This window comes from Schistocerca americana, chromosome 5 (genome assembly GCF_021461395.2).
Source record: "Schistocerca americana isolate TAMUIC-IGC-003095 chromosome 5, iqSchAmer2.1, whole genome shotgun sequence".
In the NCBI taxonomy this organism is placed as follows: Eukaryota; Metazoa; Arthropoda; class Insecta; order Orthoptera; family Acrididae; genus Schistocerca; species Schistocerca americana.
This window is the reverse complement of record NC_060123.1, coordinates 370,303,526-370,321,882: the sequence shown is the minus strand read 5'-3', so window position 1 is coordinate 370,321,882 and position 18,357 is coordinate 370,303,526. Positions and strand designations below refer to the sequence as shown.

The following is an 18,357-nucleotide window of genomic DNA, read 5'->3' as shown; positions in this document are numbered from 1 at the left end:
GTCCCCTGGGTAGAATTGCCATATCTTGCTGGAACTTATTGCGGCAGAAGCAGTTGGTACACCATATTTTTCAGAAGATTTTGCCTTTCTCAGCAAGTCTTTCTTTGCTTTTATGTGTTCATAAAACTCCCTACAAGTCAGCTTGTAGTTAAACTGGCACTGTAAAATTGATTACACTGTCCATGGCCTCAGTCTATTTCTTTCATCAGTCCACTGGGCTGACATCAGTGAAAATACTCTTTCCACAGTGGTGCTGTGTGCAAGAATAGAAAAATACTTGCATAATTTTAGCAGTTGGCATTTGTGTTTAGGAATTTCGGTTTCCGTAAAAAAGTAAATCCACCTTTCTTCCACATAGTGTTTAGACTTCCATTCTTCCATGCCACGCTTAATTCCTAAAAAACCTCTTCAGGTACATATACACTATGTGATCAAAAGTATCCAGACACTTGGCTGAAAATGACTTACAAGTTTGTTGTGCCCTCCATGGGTAATGCTAGAATTCAGTATGGTGTTGGCCCATCCTTAGCCTTGATGACAGCTTCCACTATCACAGGCATATGTTCAGTCAGGTGCTGGAAGGTTTCTTGGGGAATGGCAGCCCATTCTTCATGGAGTGCTGCACTGAGGAGAGGTATCGATGTCAGTCAGTGAGACTTGGCACGAAGTCGGCGTTCCAAAACATCCCAAATGTGCTCTATAGGATTCATGTCAGGACTCTGTGCAGACCAGTCCATTACAGGGATGTTATTGTCGTGTAACCACTCCGCCACAGGCTGTGCGTTATGAACAAGTACTCGATCATGTTGAAAGATGCAATCGCCTTTCCCGAATTGTTCTTCAACAGTGGGAAGCAAGGAGGTGCTTAAAACATCAATGTAGGCTTGTGCTGTGATAGTGCCATGCAAAACAACAAGGGGTGCAAGCCCCCTCCATGAAAAACGCGACCACACCATAACACCACCGCCTCCGAATTTTACTGTTGGCACTACACACACTGGCAGATGACGTTCATCAGGCAATTGCCAGACACACACCCTGCCATCGGATCACCACATTGCATACCATGATTCGTCACTCCACACAATGATTTTCCATTGTTCAGTCGTCCAATGTTTACGCTCCTTAAACCAAGCGAGGTGTTGTTTGGTATTTAGTGGTGCAATGTGTGGCTTGTGAGCAGCTGCTCGACCATGAAATCCAAGTTTTCTCACCTCCCGTCTAACTTGTCATAGTACTTGCAATGGATCCTGGTGCAGTTTGGAATTCCTGTGCGATGGTGTGGATGGGTGTCTGCCAATTACACATTATGACCCTCTTCAACTGTCTGCAGTCTCTGTCAGTCAACAGACGAGTTCGGCCTGTACACTTTTGTGCTGTACATGTCCCTTCATGTTTCCACTTCACTATTACATTGTAACCTAGGGATTTTTAGGAGTGTGGAAATCTCGCGTACAGGTATGACACAAGTGACACCCAATCACATGACCACGTTTGAAGTCTGTGAGTACCATGGAGCGCCCATTCTGTTCTCTCACGATGCATAATGACTACTGAGGCCACTGATACGGAGTACCTGGCAGCAGGTGGCAGCACAATGCACCTAATATGAAAAATGTATGTTTTTGGGGGTGTGCGGACACTTTTGATCACTAGTGTATTTCTGAAAACACTTTTTGCCTGAAATCTGCACAACATTTTTAGTCAGGTGTATAATAGTGTTTTCAATCACTACCTAATCTGGGATTTCAGATAGCATCATCCAATCAAATATTTGATATTTATTAAAAGACATAGCCCATTTCTCTAAATAATAAAATGCTGTGGTATAGAAAAACCTAATTATTTTTTGGTTAGTGTTGTCATTTTTTAATTTGTTCAAATTCATCTTGGTTTGCATGCCAATAAAATTCGAGGTCTTTCAGACATCTTTTAGTGTTGATTAATATATTTCTAATTTCAATTATTGAGACCTTATTCTTCTCCACACTTTTTATATTTTTTTCGAACAGAGCCAACTGTGACTGCAGAAACGTGAAGTAAATTTCACTGACTGGACTACTGAAAAAATGTGAAATTATTTTAGGTGGCCTTTCTTCAGCATAAAAAATTGATTTAATGGAGTACAAAGCCTAAGAATTCTATCAAATGTGGGCATTAATGACATTCATCTTGTTTTCAAGTGAGGTAGAAGTGTCTGATGACTGACATCAGCATGTAAGCAGAACTCTTTCAGTTTGTCTGTCCTTACCATGTATATTGAAAAAATAATTAAATACTTTTCATGATGATTAGTTATGTGTTGACAGTTCAGACGCCAGTAGCGCTTGATATAGTATTGTGGAGAATATGGGCAGGGCATCCAGTTCCTTTGACATTTGTTTCTATTTCTTCAATAATTTGGTGAAACTGCTTCACTGGCTGCCTCAGTGAAGCCCTCCGAAGTTGGTATTGATATTGTGTTGATAAAAAGCAATTAATTTATCTAATGGAATTTGCAGTTGTCTTAAAGTACCTAGACAAAACTTAGCAGTTGTCTCCAGTGTTTCGTTATCCAATGAATCAAACTGCAACAGCTTCTGTTGGATTCTGCCAGTTTCAGTCAAATATTTAACAACTAAAGGAAACATATTTTCAACTTTTTGGTTTGATGTGGCGGTGTTTATGCCGTAAAATGAAACTTCTTGCAATCGTTTTATGCATTTTGGCACAGAGTGTGGTCCGAAAATATTTTTAGCAATTGCAGTAGCTTTTGTCCTGACTGTAAGCTGTTTTGTGGTGACTTTTGGAGTCAGGATACATTGCGGCACTCAGTTTTATGGTACAGTGAAGAGAACTGAAGGATTGATGATATTTGACAGCTTTATAAACTGTTGTTGGTTCTGCAGCAGCAACGTGTGATTCTTCCTGGGTATCTTCTTCAGTCATGAATGTAGAAATAGTCTTTGATGCCGATTCTACTGTGAAACTATTTTTATGATTCTTCCTAGAAATGTGATGCCCCCTCACGTCTTCCTTACCTCCATCGTACGTATACTTAAAGGCAACTTCTTTAAAGAAGGGAATTATTTAAACTGAATGACTTTCTTTTCAACATATTATTTAAGGATGTTACTATACCATTACTGGTTCAGAATTTGTACATTTTATTATCAGACTGCTTTCATGCTTTTGTCATGCATATGATGCATCGGTTTAGTGGTGGGATGCTGTTAAATGTGTGTGTGGAGCATTTGTTTTCATAGTTTTCGTCCAAAAAATCAATTTGCATTGTTGATTGTATTTTCACAATCACAAATGTCGGTTTGCGTTATTAAACACTGTAATTTGGTCACAAAATAAATTTCCATTCCATGCCAAATGTCGTGACTCAATCACGACATATGAGAACAAATACGGGGTATTTGTTATTCTCCTTTTACAGAGGATAACATCTATAACAGTTATTTATAGTTGTGTGTTAGAAGAGATCATGAAATATTTGAGCAGGGTAGCATACATAATTTCCAGAATAGTTGACTGATTGCAGTATTTCTTGCTTTCTTTTTTCTTTTTTTAATTTTATTTATAATTTTATTCCCAACAAGTGGTAGGTATTTTATTTATCATCTTACCAGTTTTCTCACATGTGTAATTTGACACTCTTTTTTTATGTTTACAGATGCTGGATGTAATTACACAACTTGTCAAATCAGATTTACCATTAGGAAATCTTTTAGCAACTGTTCTTCTCTGCCTTGCTGAACTGTGCAGTACTCTTCGTGCAAATGCTATTGCATTTTTGCCGAAATTTATGCCTTCACTTATCAAAATATTGCAAAAGCATAATGATCTTCAAAGGTATGTGACTCATTTTATACAGAGAAAAATTGTTATTATAGATGTATGTCAAAAATTCCAGAATAGGTAGAATAAAATTGAGAGATATTATAAATATGATGGATGGTGAAACAGTGATTAGCACTATCTAGATGCAGCAACTCAAAAGGACAAATTTAATTTAAGTGCTGGAAACCACAGTTTTCTCTTATAGTAAATATGATGGAGAAATAAAGAGACAGCAACGGTCCTATCACACTTCCTTGAGGTACTTCAGATGTTACCTTTGCCTCTGTTGATTTAGTTCCGTTAAGAGCGACGTGTTGAGTTCTATCTGCAAGAAAGTCTTGAATCTGTAAGCTCGTATTTTTTTCGTTAAGTGGCAATGCGGGTCGCTGTCAAATGCCTTACTGAAGTCAAGGAACATGGCATCAGCCTGAGCGCCATGGTCCACTGCGCTGTGGATCTCATGGAGGAACAAGATGTTCTGTAATTCTACAACATATTGATATCAACGATATATGTCTATAATTGTGTAGATCTGTCTTATGGCCTTTCTTAAAAAACGAGAATGACCTGCACTTTTTTCCAGTTGTTTGGTACCTTTCGTCGTTCAAGCGATCTACGATAAATTACTGCTAGAAGGGGAGCAAGTTGTTTCGCATAATCTTTATAGAATCTTATAGGTATCTCATCTGGTCATGAAGTCTTTCCACTACTAAGCAGTTGTAGCTGCTTTATGATTCCGTGATTGGTTTTCTCAATATCTGCCATTTCGACATTCGCACGACTATTGAAAGAAGGGACAGTGTTATGATCTTCCATGGTGAAACAACTGCGGAAGACCTAATTCAGTATTTCAGCCTTTTCTCTGTTATCTTCCGTTTTGGTGCCAGTGTGGTCGCTGAGATAATGAATAGATGATTTTGACCCACGTACTGATGTTAGATACGACCAAAATCTCTAAGGGTTTTTACTCGGGTCGGTTGACAACGTCTTACTTTCGAAATCATTGAACGCTTCTCTCATTGCTCTCCTTATGCTCAGTTTCGCTTCGTTCAGCTTTTGTTTGCCAGCTGGGTTTTTACTTCTCTTGAATCTGAGATGAAGTTTCTCTTTGTTTACCTAGCACTTTTCTAACACGGCTATTAAACCATGGTGGATCTTTCCCATCCCTTAAAACCTTACTTAGAACATACTTGTCTAGGGCATATTGAACAATGCCTTTGAATTTTTTCCATTTGTTCTCCACATCTTCATCCTCATCACCGAATTTTGATGCTGACTGATGAGATGATATGAAATTTGTATGAGGGTTCAAGTGCCCATATTAAAATTCTTATTTGATTTAGGGGTTTGTGGTGATACAGATCCTTCAGTGAGGCCACTGCTGAACTGTGGACTTACAAGTTACCAGGAAGAATAAAGATGTTAATATTCTTTTACTCCTTAAAAAAATTGTGATTCTTGTGTACATAAGATATTTGCAGTATTTTCATTGGAACTGTCCCAGATTTAAAAGACTGCTGCTTTTAGAGTTTGATTTTGCCTTGTTATGTGTTACAAATATGATGAACCCTTTTTAGAGTGTACTTAGCTCACTTGGCTTTCCCAGTGGCATGAGAAGTGGTTGTGAGCAGGATTTTCTGCTTCGTGTGATGGAGCATACTGGCATCTGCTTGGATCGCTAATTAAAACAAATCTGTATTATCATAGTGGATAGACACTGCAAAATGGCTGTCAAATGTATTTGCGCGGGAGTGCCACTATTGTTTTGAAGCAGAGCAAATATTTTGATTTGTGGATATCTGTTATCTAACCATTGTTATTGTTGGAATTTTCAGTAGCTGCCATTAAATATAATTATTGCAGTTATTAGTATATGATTAGTGTTTTCTTATAAGGCAAAAAAAAAATTTACACACACACACACACACACACACACACACACACACACACACACACACACACACACACGAGGGGGGGGGGGGGGGGGGGAAGATACAGACAAACTAATGATTGCAATTTCAGAAAAATTGGATGATTTATTCAAGCGAAAAAGCTCTACTAACTAAGGAGTCAGTAATGAGTTGGTCCACTCTGGCCTTCATGCAAGTCATTATTCGGTTTGGCATTGATTGTTAGTATTGTTGGATGTCTGCCTGAGGTATATCATGCCAAACTCTGCCCAGTTGGCGTCTCAGGTCATCAAAATCCTCAGAAGGTTAGAGGGCCCTGCCCATAACGCTCCAAATGCTCTCAATTGGGGAGAGATATGGTGAACTTGAAGGCCAGGGTAGGTTGTAGCAAATATGAGGACAAGCATTAGGAAATCTTGTCATGCGCGCAGGCATATATTATCTTGCTGAAATGTAAGCCCAGGATGGTTTACCATGAGGAACAAGAAAATGGTACACAGAATACCATTGACCTATCACTTTGCTGAAGCGTGCCGCAGATGACAACCTAATGGGCTGGGCTGTGAAAAGAAATGGCACCCCAGACTATCACTCCTGCTGCTGTCTGCAGTGTCACCAGCCAGATTTTCAGGGCTGGAATATCGTTGACTGGAGTAGAAAGAGTCTCGCATCAAATTAAGCTTTGATGACCAGTGTAGATGTGTCTGGGGACACCCTGGACATCGGTGTTATACCTGGCTGTCACCCGCCTTAGGTCCCAACATTCTAGCGTTAAAAGGTTTTTTGGCTTTTCACATTTAACCAAATATAACATTGATGATGATAATTTATGGCAATGTTTGCCGACAAGATAAAGAATGCAACCTTTTAACACTAGATTGCTTACTCACGGCAGTTCTCCTTGGCCGTTTTTTTTTTGTACGACTTGGAAAGAGAGAAAAATTAATGAATGATCACCGATGCGTCGGTTCTCGATTGTGTTCAGGAGACGTACGGATTGATTGCGTGAAAATAGTTTCTCAAATGATCTCTTATCCCGGATTGCTTTCACGCAATCAGACTCTTCAATGAAATTACCTAAGGGACCTGTTTGAATAATTAAAAAAAAAAAAAAAAAAGAAGAAGTTGGAAATGAATGCAAAACAGTTAAATTTTGTAAAAAAAAAAAGTTATTAGATCGGAAACTGAACACATTAATGGTCTCCCAAATACAATCCAGACACCGCGATAAAGAGCGAACCTGTAACAAAGTTCATTTAAACATAAACATTATTTGTGGTTAATTTAAAGAAAAGAATAAGCATAGATTTTCTGTACAGTGAAGCATCAATATATTCTCAAAGAACAAAGGCGTTAAACTATAAACATTAACAAATTTACAATGAGTACAAAACTTACTTTTTTATGTTTTTCTCATACATGGAGCAGTCCAACAATCGCTGCTTTTGTATTTGTGATATTTTGTAAAAATTAATGTTCTGGCGTGCGCGTAAGTACTTTTTTTTATCGTCACAAGGTTTACAAAAGCGTGTGGGTTTTTTTTTTTTTTTTTTTTTTTTTTTTTTTTTTTTTTTTTTTTTTTTGGTGATAATGTGGTTTTTCACACTAAATGAAATATAACTTGTAGCGGTGCTACACAACACGTCTTAACAAGTCGGCGACCAAACATCAAAGGTAATGAAGTACATGTTAACATATCGGCGACCAGAAGTACAACTAACTATAAAGACTCTAGAATTTTCCTTACAAATCATGAATTGTTCTTTCTTCTGTTTCGCAGCTTCTTGCTATCAAGTGCTGCGGCAATGATTTTAAATATCTGCACCCAGCGAGTCATAGTGTTTAAAAGTACCTTTTAAACGCTGACCTCGCGTCTTGGTATAAGCGCACGTTATAAACAGATTTCGTTTCTTTACTCTCGCGTTGTCATGCTTAGTATTATTACAAACTACAGCTCGGTGGCTATCCTTTTCTCATATGCAAAATGTCTGAAATCCAATAATATCACAGCATCCAGGAGTGATGGTCTGGGATGCCATTTCTTTTCACAGCAGGACCCCTTTGGTCAATATTCACAGCACCCTTAGCACATAGTGGTACATTGATGATATTTGTTGCCCTTAATGGCAGCCAATCCTGGGCTTATATTTCACCTAACTAATACCTCCCTGCACCCAGCGAGGGTTCCTCCTGTTTGTCTTCGTTCTTGCCAAACCCTACCTTGACCAGCAAGTGCACTGGATCTTTCCCCAATTGAGAACATTTCGAGCATTACGGACAAGGTCCTCTAACCATCTTGGGATTTTGGCGATCTGATATCCCAGTTGGACAGAATTTGGCAAGATATCCCTCAGGAGGACATACAACAACTCTATTAATCGATGCTAAGCCAAATAACTGAGTGCATAAGGGCCAGAGGTAGACTAGTGGGTTATTGACTTGCTCAATTTGTGAAGGTCTTTCTCTTGACTAAATCGTCTAGTTTTTCTCAAATTGTATTCATTAGTTTGTCTGTGCATGTACATCACGTATACCGATTTTCATCCCATTAGGTTAATTCCTTTATGTTTTGTGTGTGCGTGTGCACGTGTGTTAAGAAAGAATGCTCTTACCAGTTGATGAAGCAGAAACTGTTGAAGCAGGGATCACAGATACGTGAAGCGAAAACAGTTGGAGCAGGGGTCACAGATACATGGAAACAGCTGATGAACTTTGAGCTTTTGGAAATTTTGAGAAGTGTCTTTCTGGTCAGTGAGGTGTAAAAAGGGCCGTGAAAAAATTTCTTCTGATAGCAGATTAATTGTTACCTTGCTAACCTGGCCACTTTAGGTGTATAAACGGTATAAGTAGGTAGTGGTCCAATAGAAATATTTCTGGTTTAGAATGGAGAGACTTATTATTTGCTAAAGACAAGCTAAATACACTGTTTGGAATTATGATAGTGCTAGCCCAGCTGTAAGTAATGTGAGCAAAAATTGTGATTCTCTTCAGCTTTTACAAGAGAATACTGTACACAATATAGTACTGAATATTCACAATATAATTATGTTATGTAGATTTATATATATTTTTAACAAGAGAATGGTTGGCAGTTTGGCACTAAGTACTGATGAGAAATGTCTGTTTACGTATTTTCTGGAAACCGAACACTGCTGTGGAGTGTGATTAACAGAGTAAGACCTGATTGGCTGACAAATAATATCATTTCAAAGGATAATGAGATACATTTTGTTTGTATAAGGAACTGATGACAATCTGACCTAGAAAACTATTTATGGAATGTGTCTGCTGTAATTTATGTTCTAAAACCAACGTTGAGCATGGAACTATCTCTCTAGAACTCACAAGAAACCTACAGTTGAAACTATTCATTGGTAATGTACAGCCACAAATAAATGTATAGTTCATTATGGAAACTGTTAATAATGTGGAAAATAATCCATTGCTATTATTTCTGTAAGTTGTTATAACTTAGTATCTGTGATTTGGAATCATTATCAAAAGCTCTGTTGGTGAGATTCCTCATATTAACACATTTAACTGTAAAAGAAACTGCAACCTGTTGGAGCAGCATGTTAGCTTGTTCAGACATATCATTACTTATTAAAGAACAGATAATATACACAGTCTTCGAGAATAGCAGTGGGTTGTGATGTGTTAAACCTAAAATTCTTCAGATTGCCAGTTAGAAGTAGCATTTGTTTATACCTGTGCAGCTTGTTTAAAAATGTTTCAATTTTGGTAAGTAATTTTTTTTTTTTTTTACAGCCCCGATGTGGTCCTGCTTGCTATCATTACAGCATTACATAAAATTGTTGAGAGCTTATCAAATTTTTTGAGTCCGTATTTGGATAAAATTATGCTGGAAATATGCAAAATATCAGCTAGATGGCAACATGAGCAAGAAAATCAGAAAACATCTTCAGTACTACTAAAACTGAAGGGTATTAGGTATGTTCTGACATAAGTTTGGCCATTGTGTGTAAGTTTTATGTTCTGTTTTTATTAAATAAGTTGTGGTTTTATTTAAGATCTTTCTTAATTTTTATCCAAGCATTGTAGTATAATTTTTACCCTTAAAATTGGATGATAATTTACTGATAGATGATGACATGAAGATGTAACATGGTTATTTGAAACACACGCCATCTTATAATTTCAAACACAGAATTTCAAAAACTCTTACAAGTTCAGTGATTGTCAGAACAATTGAAGGTTGAGTTGATCTGTCAGTTCTGTCATGTTTAGTATATATTTGAAATTACAATGTTCAGAATAGCTTCAAAGTCTGTAATGATTAAATTTGTCAGGCCTACTTATGATGTATTAATTTTACAAACAGCATTTTAGTAGCACGCAAATGGATTGTTATTCAGATATGAGTCTGAAATAACCTCTAAGTTAAATAATATTACCCTCTACTGGAATAGCTAAACCACATCCCCCATGAGGGCTCAGACTACCATTAGTTATTCCCTGAAATGAAGGTTATCATTATCCAAAGTTCCTATTGCCAATCACAGAGTGATATTTTGTCACATGCCCAACCTACAGGATAAAATGATCCATCCTTACACCACACTTGCTCAAAATCTCTTGTGTTGTGTGTTGACCCAGCATAGTCTGTTCAGATCCTGTTTATGCTACTGTGTAATACAAAGTTGGAAACAATGTTTCTCTTTCTTTTCATTTGTAGTCACACTTCTGCATGTAGTATTTTTGAAAATAGTTGTGCGCTATATATGCACTGAATTTCCATTTGTGGTTTCAGCTTACTGATTATTTACTGCCTTTATTGTCTTTGGATATGCTACCACACATTTAGAAATTACATTTTTTAAATGTATGCACAAATGGAAATGGGGTATGATTTTGATACACAAAGTAGTTGTATTAAATATAGAAATGGTTGTGAGGACTTTTGAATTGCTTTTGGTGTTTCCAGAAGAAATTGCTCATGAGATTTATGCAGCACTTCATCTTGACAAAAACATAACTACTAAAATTTTATGGACGACATTGAGTATAATGCTTGGTTGTCTAGTATATGTATTAGGATATTCAGTATCAGTTTTCGTTCTTGTTCATTATTTTTGTATGTAACAGGGTCTTGAACAGTAGAAACAACTTATATATACATTTTGCTACAGGAATGATAATTGAAGAAAGAATGTAACTAATAGAGTAAAAATTTCAGGCAGAAGATTGCAACATTGGTGCCATCACGTATATTGATACCATCTGTGAAAAAATGCTATTCCAAAGTGATGGCAGAAGATGTGCAGGCTCTTGGGCCACTGGCAGGGGTTCTGGCTGATAGCTTCTCAGCAATGAGTGCAGCAGAGTTACAACACCAAATGTTGGAACTAACCAACTTCTTCCTAACAGCATTACAGTTTCGTTCAGAAACAAGTAGTCATCCTGCAGATGTGATTTTTAGTGCTGAAGGTCATATCATTGATGCCCTTGTAGCACTTGTGTTGAAACTGTCAGAATCTTCTTTCAGGCCACTATACTACAATATTTTCCATTGGGCAACTGCAACAGAAGCTCACAAGGATAGGATCATCACCTTTTACAGGTTGGTATACATTGTCATTTGAGATTTGAAAGGACTACACTTTAGTGTTAATACAAACTTCTGTCATAGGTAGTTTGACAAATTACTTCTAATGAAATTTTATAGACTTGTGCAACATCTGAAGTTGACTTTGTATCCAAACAACAGTATTTCTATATTTTAGTTGGACATGTATGGCAAAAGTGTCAGTATACAATCAGGAAATATTGTTAGAGATTGAAACTTTAAGGTGTAAGCATTCATACAGAAAAAGTAAGTAAAGGAAGTGTTAACTTAACATCAAAATTAGATTAGATATTAAAAAATCAAATTCTAATTAACTTTTTGTTTTTTGGTTTGCACTGTGGACGACAGCACGGAAACTGTTGAAATTCAATAATACGTGTGCGACTGGTTTCCTTAGTCAATGGGGTGTATTTAATGGAAACCTAATGCTTGTCAGTTTAGGAGTTACCCAGACATTTTCTAAATAAAAATTAAGGTTTCTACCAAAAGTAATGTGTGTTTCTTGTTAGCAAAACCTCCGTAAATTTTGAATGAATTAATATGTTCATGGTGCAGACAGACACACTGGATTGCGCAGTGGAAAAGTGTGATGAATACTGTTGCTGCAAGTTCTGAATGGAAATCATGTATTTGGATTTACATGAGTCTTTATCATTTTCTCATAATTTGCACATTTTATTGTATTATAGTTATCATCAACTTATCTATGTAATTATAAGTCACTGCATTTACTGATCTTGAATTGTGCTGTTACTGTAATTCCAGAACTGCATGCCAATGTGTGACAGTTTCTATCTTATCTCTGTGTGTCTATAAACTAATCAATTCTACTACTCTTTTACCTCGCAGTATTGTATCTGTGTCAGGTATTGCATGTAAACTCTGTGCAGCTAAAGTTATTACCTTTAACAAGAGCTAACCAATGACATATTATTTGTCACAGTCTGCTTTAATATTAGTAAAGTTGTAAATTTTATGACTGCCAACATACTTGATATAGCCGAACATCTAAAGTAATTGTTCCATAGTAACACCCCAGTATGAATGTTCCCCATCGTCAGCCATATTCTGCTGAACTCAGAAAGGAAGCAGTTTCCTGCCTGTAGAATACAGGTCTCAAAACGTTTTACCTCCCTTCTGCTCACAGCTGCCCTACTGGGTCCTTGTGCCCATTTCCAGCTTACTAAAAGCCACCACCTCTTTACACAAATGGCCTGTGGCAATATCCGTCAGCTTACAGTAGCATGTGAAACTTGAGAACTTTGAGGAAAAATTTGTTTTGTTCCATATCATGTCATCCTGATCTGATCATGTCATAATGATGTAGGGTTTCCATGTTTTTGTAAAAGATGTAAAATATTTGCCTTGGTGCATTGGAATGGTCTTCATTTCTCATTTGTGATATGAGGAGTGTGTTATCAAAGGAACATGGTACATTTTTAGTCTCAGTGGGTCCATATAACGATCTTGTTGTTAGCATCAGTACTAGACCATAAGCTTGTAGGACCCAAAGCCCATTTCCTGTTGCTCAAATTAATTTGGCAAATTTAAGGTGGGGGGGGGGGGGGGGGGGGAGTGTTAGTGAAATTGCAAAAGTATTTAGTTTAATTAAAAATATGTGCTAGATAGTAACATATTTAAATGTGACTTGCACACATGTTTGAAGGAAGTCAATCTACAGTTTTTGATAGGAAAAGAAGTTATGCAATGAAAATTAACATTATCAATTGTTAATAAACATACAATTACATTAAACAATTTAGGAACACTGTTGCTCAACCAGTAGACACAGTATCATGAAACTTGGATAAAACAGTCTTAATGATTCAATAGACAACCTGGATTGGAATGAGTACTAGAGTCCCACCAGTTAAAAGTTTAATGAAATTTTTGTAATATGAACAGTTTTTGAATGCCAGTTTTTTGTGTGTTTCATCACATATCAGTTGTCGTGCACCCCCCACTTACTTTATTGTAGTCCATTTTAAGCAAGTTACTCATATAAACAAGGTTCTAGCGTAAACCATTATGGAGTTATAAGTTCCTAAAAACAAACAAACAGAAAAATTATGTAGAAAAACTAGTTTAAAGTTTACTTTGTTAAATTTTATAACTTTTCATTTTGTGGACATTTGAAACCTTCCTCCATCATAATCAGGGTGTTCCTCATCTTCTCTTCCTCTTTTTTGTGATCTTGTCAACTGCCTCTTGTGAATTTTAAATGCGTTTATCAATGCTGCACCAGTACCTTACATTGTGTTTCATGGCGGATCTTTCAAATATTTTAGTTGTAGTGTGAACATCCATGTCTCCACTTGCCCCTCTGTAATTCTTATTGCATGAGTCTTTTTGACTTCGCTGCCATTCTGCTTCTAATGTTTCATCTTCTAAAGGTCTCCTTGTTGAACAGTCTCGATATTATGATGTACATTGCACATCCAGTACTTTCAGCACTGATCACAGGTGCAATACCGTGAAGAGAAGTGTTTCCACTCTTCAGCCACAGCCTACTGTCACAATAAGGTTTGTACTTCCTTCCAAGGCAGCTTTTGACATACTTTGAATACATGCAACATTAAGAGTTGTGGACGATTCTGAATTTTGTCATCGAACCACAGCACAGGAGGAGGAGGCGGCGGCATGTTGATTAGACCTGTCAGTATAGCACCAGCTGCTGCCTGTTACATAACATTCTCAAAGCATTAACCAAACATTTGGTTTGCCTCATAATTTCCACAGCATGTGTTTGATGTATAAAACGAATCTCTGCATCACAGTTATTACAAAGTAAATACAAATTAATTACAATTGCAATTTTCTATAATTTCCACTTGGCCACTGGTACCGTACGTTCTGCATAATAAAAAATTAGTTAATTTTGGAGCATAAAATGCAAATATCAATCAGTCTAAACCCAGAATCTTGTTAACATGAATTATCAGATTTTGACAGCAAATTAGAATATTTATTCTTCCTAGAAGCACTGTTATCAAGAGAACCTCCAGATGTATCTTGCGTTGTATTTCATTTCATAAAATGATTCCTGACAAACTTGCATTTCTTCTGTTACAAGTGGGGCATAATCATTGATAATAGTACACAGTTCACTCAAAACAGTCACATTCACCCTGTATAAATGCCAATAATTATATCACTTGAAGTACTATCTTGAGAAAGGACAAATTGGCATCTAAAGACTTGCTTACATTGTTTATTCATAGATTAAGTGCCACATGTGGCTGACTTCCATACCTACAACAAAGATAAATACTATAGTGTATGATGTCAAAGATAAAACACAATTGAAGTATGCGAGCAGCAAGTTGATTGCTGCACATGTTGATGTGTCATTCAACCGTGCAGGGGCTGATGTATTATTCTCTTATGTATGGTGATTTGTTTGAAATCACTGCAGGTGCAGTGACATGAAACAGTACCAGTGCAAACTGTTCAATACGCTGAACTTGCATAAAAATGTAGGAACAGTTGGAAATTTGTGTCTGAGCAGGACTCATACCCCATATTTCCTGCTTATTGCGAGTAACCATCTTAACCATTATGCTATCAGAGCATACCTTCTGGCCTAACTCAATCTTTCATTGTTTACTGATATTTCCACATGTGATATTCAAAAATCATAGATGGAAACAAAAGTGACAGTGAAAGTTCGACTGAAGTCTCGAGTCATGCTCTGATAGCCTAATGGTTAATGTAGCTGCTCGTGATAAGAAGGAACTCTGGAGTTTGAGCAAGGAACTCTGGAGTTTGAGCACTGGTCAGACACACATTTTCATCGGTCATAATGTATTCAAGTAACTAACTGGATTTCCAATAGCCATTCCTTCCTTCCTTCCTTTTGCGTTGTTCCTGTTGACAGTGTTAATCACTCAATTTTGTGGAACACGATATGAATCCAAAATAATATGTAGTATTGACCTAAGAGTCTCAGATTTTTGTTAGGTATCATATATCACTATATGGTGTTGAAAGCTCAGATAATTTGATCACTATTTATTTAATTAAAGATCAGTTGGCACAATTAATTCAGTAAATTCTAATTGCAAATCTGCTCCATTTTGTGAAGATGTTCAACATTTGTTGGTGGAAAGGACAATAAATCATACTGAGCCACTATTTGCTTTAATGTTTTATATGCAAATAAAAGACTATAGGCTGTCACTGTGGCATTCATTTTTAACATTGTCAGCACTTTTTGGAGAGAGATCTTTCATTGACAGATGCTACATTGCTTTCACTTTGATTTTATTCATAATGGATATGAGGTCATTTTACACAGTTTAAAAACACTAAAATTAATATGTTTTGCATGTCAGACATTCCTCGTCAGAATTGTTATACAAGAGTCTCTAAAAGTGATCAACATAAAAATGTAAATAAAAATAATAAAATTATGTGGCTACCTCCCTTACAGCTGTGTCTTCTTAAGATATACTTCCACATTATCTGTCCAGCTTATAACATAAACTGAGTTAAATGGCTTCTGTACTATCCTGGGTACAGACATTGTTACAGTAACAGCTGTTCACATGGATTGTTCACGTATGGGCCGAGCAGGTGAGTGGCTGTTACTGTGACTTTGTTAATGCTCAGAACAGCACATCCATTTCATTTTATCAGACGGGCAGGTGATGTGGAAGTACATCTGAAGAAGATGTGATTGCAAGAGAAGTGAGCACGAAATTTTATTATTGTCATTTACATTTTTATATTGATCACTTTTAGAGATACTTGTATAATAATTCTGATGACAAAGGCATGACCTTGAAAATGTGTTAATTGTTGTGGTTTTACGCGGTGAGAAGGTGGTTGAGCCGACATTGATTGTGATCACTTCTTTTTTTGTTGTTCTCTGCCATGTCTGTTTGATGTAAATTCAGGTCTTTGGTATCATTTTCACTCTTGTCTTTGCTGTGGAGCTATTGTGTATTGTGGTCTCAGTCCAAAAACTGATTTAGTGCAGCCCTACTCGGTAGTTTGTCCTGTACAAGCCTCTTCATTTCTGCATTACTATGTCCATTTGTATCTACTTACTCTACTCAGTTCTTGGTCCGTCACTGCAATTTCTTATTTCCAAACTTACCAAATTGATGGTTCCTTGTCTCAGAATGTGTCTCATCAGTCAATCCCTTGTTTTAGTTAGGTTGAGCCATAAATTTCTTTTTTCCCCAGTTTCATTCAGTATCTCCTCCTCAGTTACTCAATCTACTCATCTAATTCTTTGGGTTCTTCTGTAGCACTACATTTCAAAGGCTTTCTATTCTCTTATTGTAACTGTTTAAATCATTTACATTTCACTACCATGCAAGGCAGCATTCCATAAAAATATCTTGAAACACACTCAGAAAACTTTCTTTAAGATTTAGTCTCATATTTGAGACAGAGGAGAGAGTCATTTTGGCAAAATACTTTTAATATAAGGATTGAAATAGAGTTTTAGTCCCTCCACCTCTCCTGTACCCTAGCACTCAGAGAATAATGGCCATTTCAAGATCAGTGGAACAAGTAGTAAGTTGCCTACATTCTGTGTGTGTTCATGTGAAATTTATCATTGTATAATAAAGCGTAAGTGGGACAGTGGGGCCATGCAATTGAAGAACAAGGAATGTTTTGTAGACTAGGTGATAAGTTACTCATGGATGTACAGGGGAAAAATGCTTGAAAGAAATTGATTTTTTTATGTCTTTCAAATGCCTAATCTACATCATACTGTTGGAAGAGACTAAAGTAAGATCCTTGCTGTTTTATGTGACCAGTGCTGCAAGCTGCTAGAGATATTTTTTATCAACCTTATGTATTTTGTGGCTATCATGTCTTGAGACCAGTACATAAATATGTTTCTTTTCTGAACACAGTTAGCTGATGCCTGCGGGGTTGTGAAAACAGTTTTAAATGAAACTGAAATATAAAATTACAACTGATTAAAAATTTATATTATTTGCAGGTTGTCAAGCAATATTGCAGAGTGCTTGAAAGGTTTATTTGTTCTTTTTGCTGGACATTTCATTAAAAATGCTGCTCAGATGTTGGATCAGAATAATGAAACAAAAACAGAAGACTTATATTTTGGAAAAGGAGAGGAAGCAGAAGCAAAAGCAGCTGTGCTGTTGGAATACATTCTTAAAACTCTCCATAAAGTTTTTCTGTATGACAGTCATAACTTTACTAATAAAGAACGATTTGATAGTTTGATGCAACCAGTTGTTGATCAGGTAATAGTCCTCTTGTAAATGTTCTTGCAGTGAATTTGTTCAAAAATCGATTAGATTTCTTTCTGCCAGACAGATTGAATACAGATGACACGTATTTTACAGTGTTTCCCTTACCTTTATAGTCTAGTGTGTGTTTTTTCCTTGCAGATGGAGAACACACTTGGTGGAGTAGAAAATTTACAGTCGAGAGCAAAAAATCTGTTGACACCATGCATTGCTCAATTTGCTGTTGCTACTGCTGATGACACATTGTGGAAACAGTTGAATTACCAAGTTCTTCTGAAAACCAGGCACAATACTCCACAGGTATATATGTAACTTTAGAAGAAGTTATGTATCTGCATAAAAATCTAAGTTACTGCTTGCTGATTTAATGTTATTGTGATCAGCTCTCAGTTACTTCTTTCTTAAGGTCTTTTATTGTCACAGGACCAAAAAATAACTCTGTGTGATAAATAATATGAGAACCGAAACTGAATATTTCAACCTGTTGGGAAAGTTCGCTACTTACAAGGAGACGGCACAACTGTGAGGTCGGGGATTTGTCCGAAATTTTGTGTGGTGAAAAAGGACCCCTAACACCTCACATGGTTAAAATACTCGGAAAATCTCGAGAAAAGTCGATCTGAAGTTTCTTAGGTGCCTTACGAGTATAAAATGTTAGTCCATTGCCGAGCCGCCGTCTGACCTAGATGTTTAGGGCTCGGACTCTTACGCCAGAGGTCTCGAGTTCGATTCCTCCTCCGGCACTTTTTTTTCCCTTCTGTTTCATTTTCTTTTGTTATTCCACCAATTATCCAAA

General features: G+C 36.8%; 1 protein-coding gene across 1 annotated transcript in view; it reads left to right on the top strand.

Annotated features, from left to right (window-relative positions):
* Nucleotides 1-18,357, top strand: part of LOC124615903 (HEAT repeat-containing protein 1) — a 276,744-nt gene that overhangs the window by 236,785 nt on the left and 21,602 nt on the right. The window contains exons 20-24 of the mRNA XM_047144079.1: nt 3,662-3,840; nt 9,507-9,689; nt 10,936-11,319; nt 17,288-17,555; nt 17,703-17,861. Coding sequence (XP_047000035.1) covers nt 3,662-3,840; nt 9,507-9,689; nt 10,936-11,319; nt 17,288-17,555; nt 17,703-17,861 — 1,173 coding nt within the window. The remainder of the gene's footprint in view (nt 1-3,661; nt 3,841-9,506; nt 9,690-10,935; nt 11,320-17,287; nt 17,556-17,702; nt 17,862-18,357) is intronic.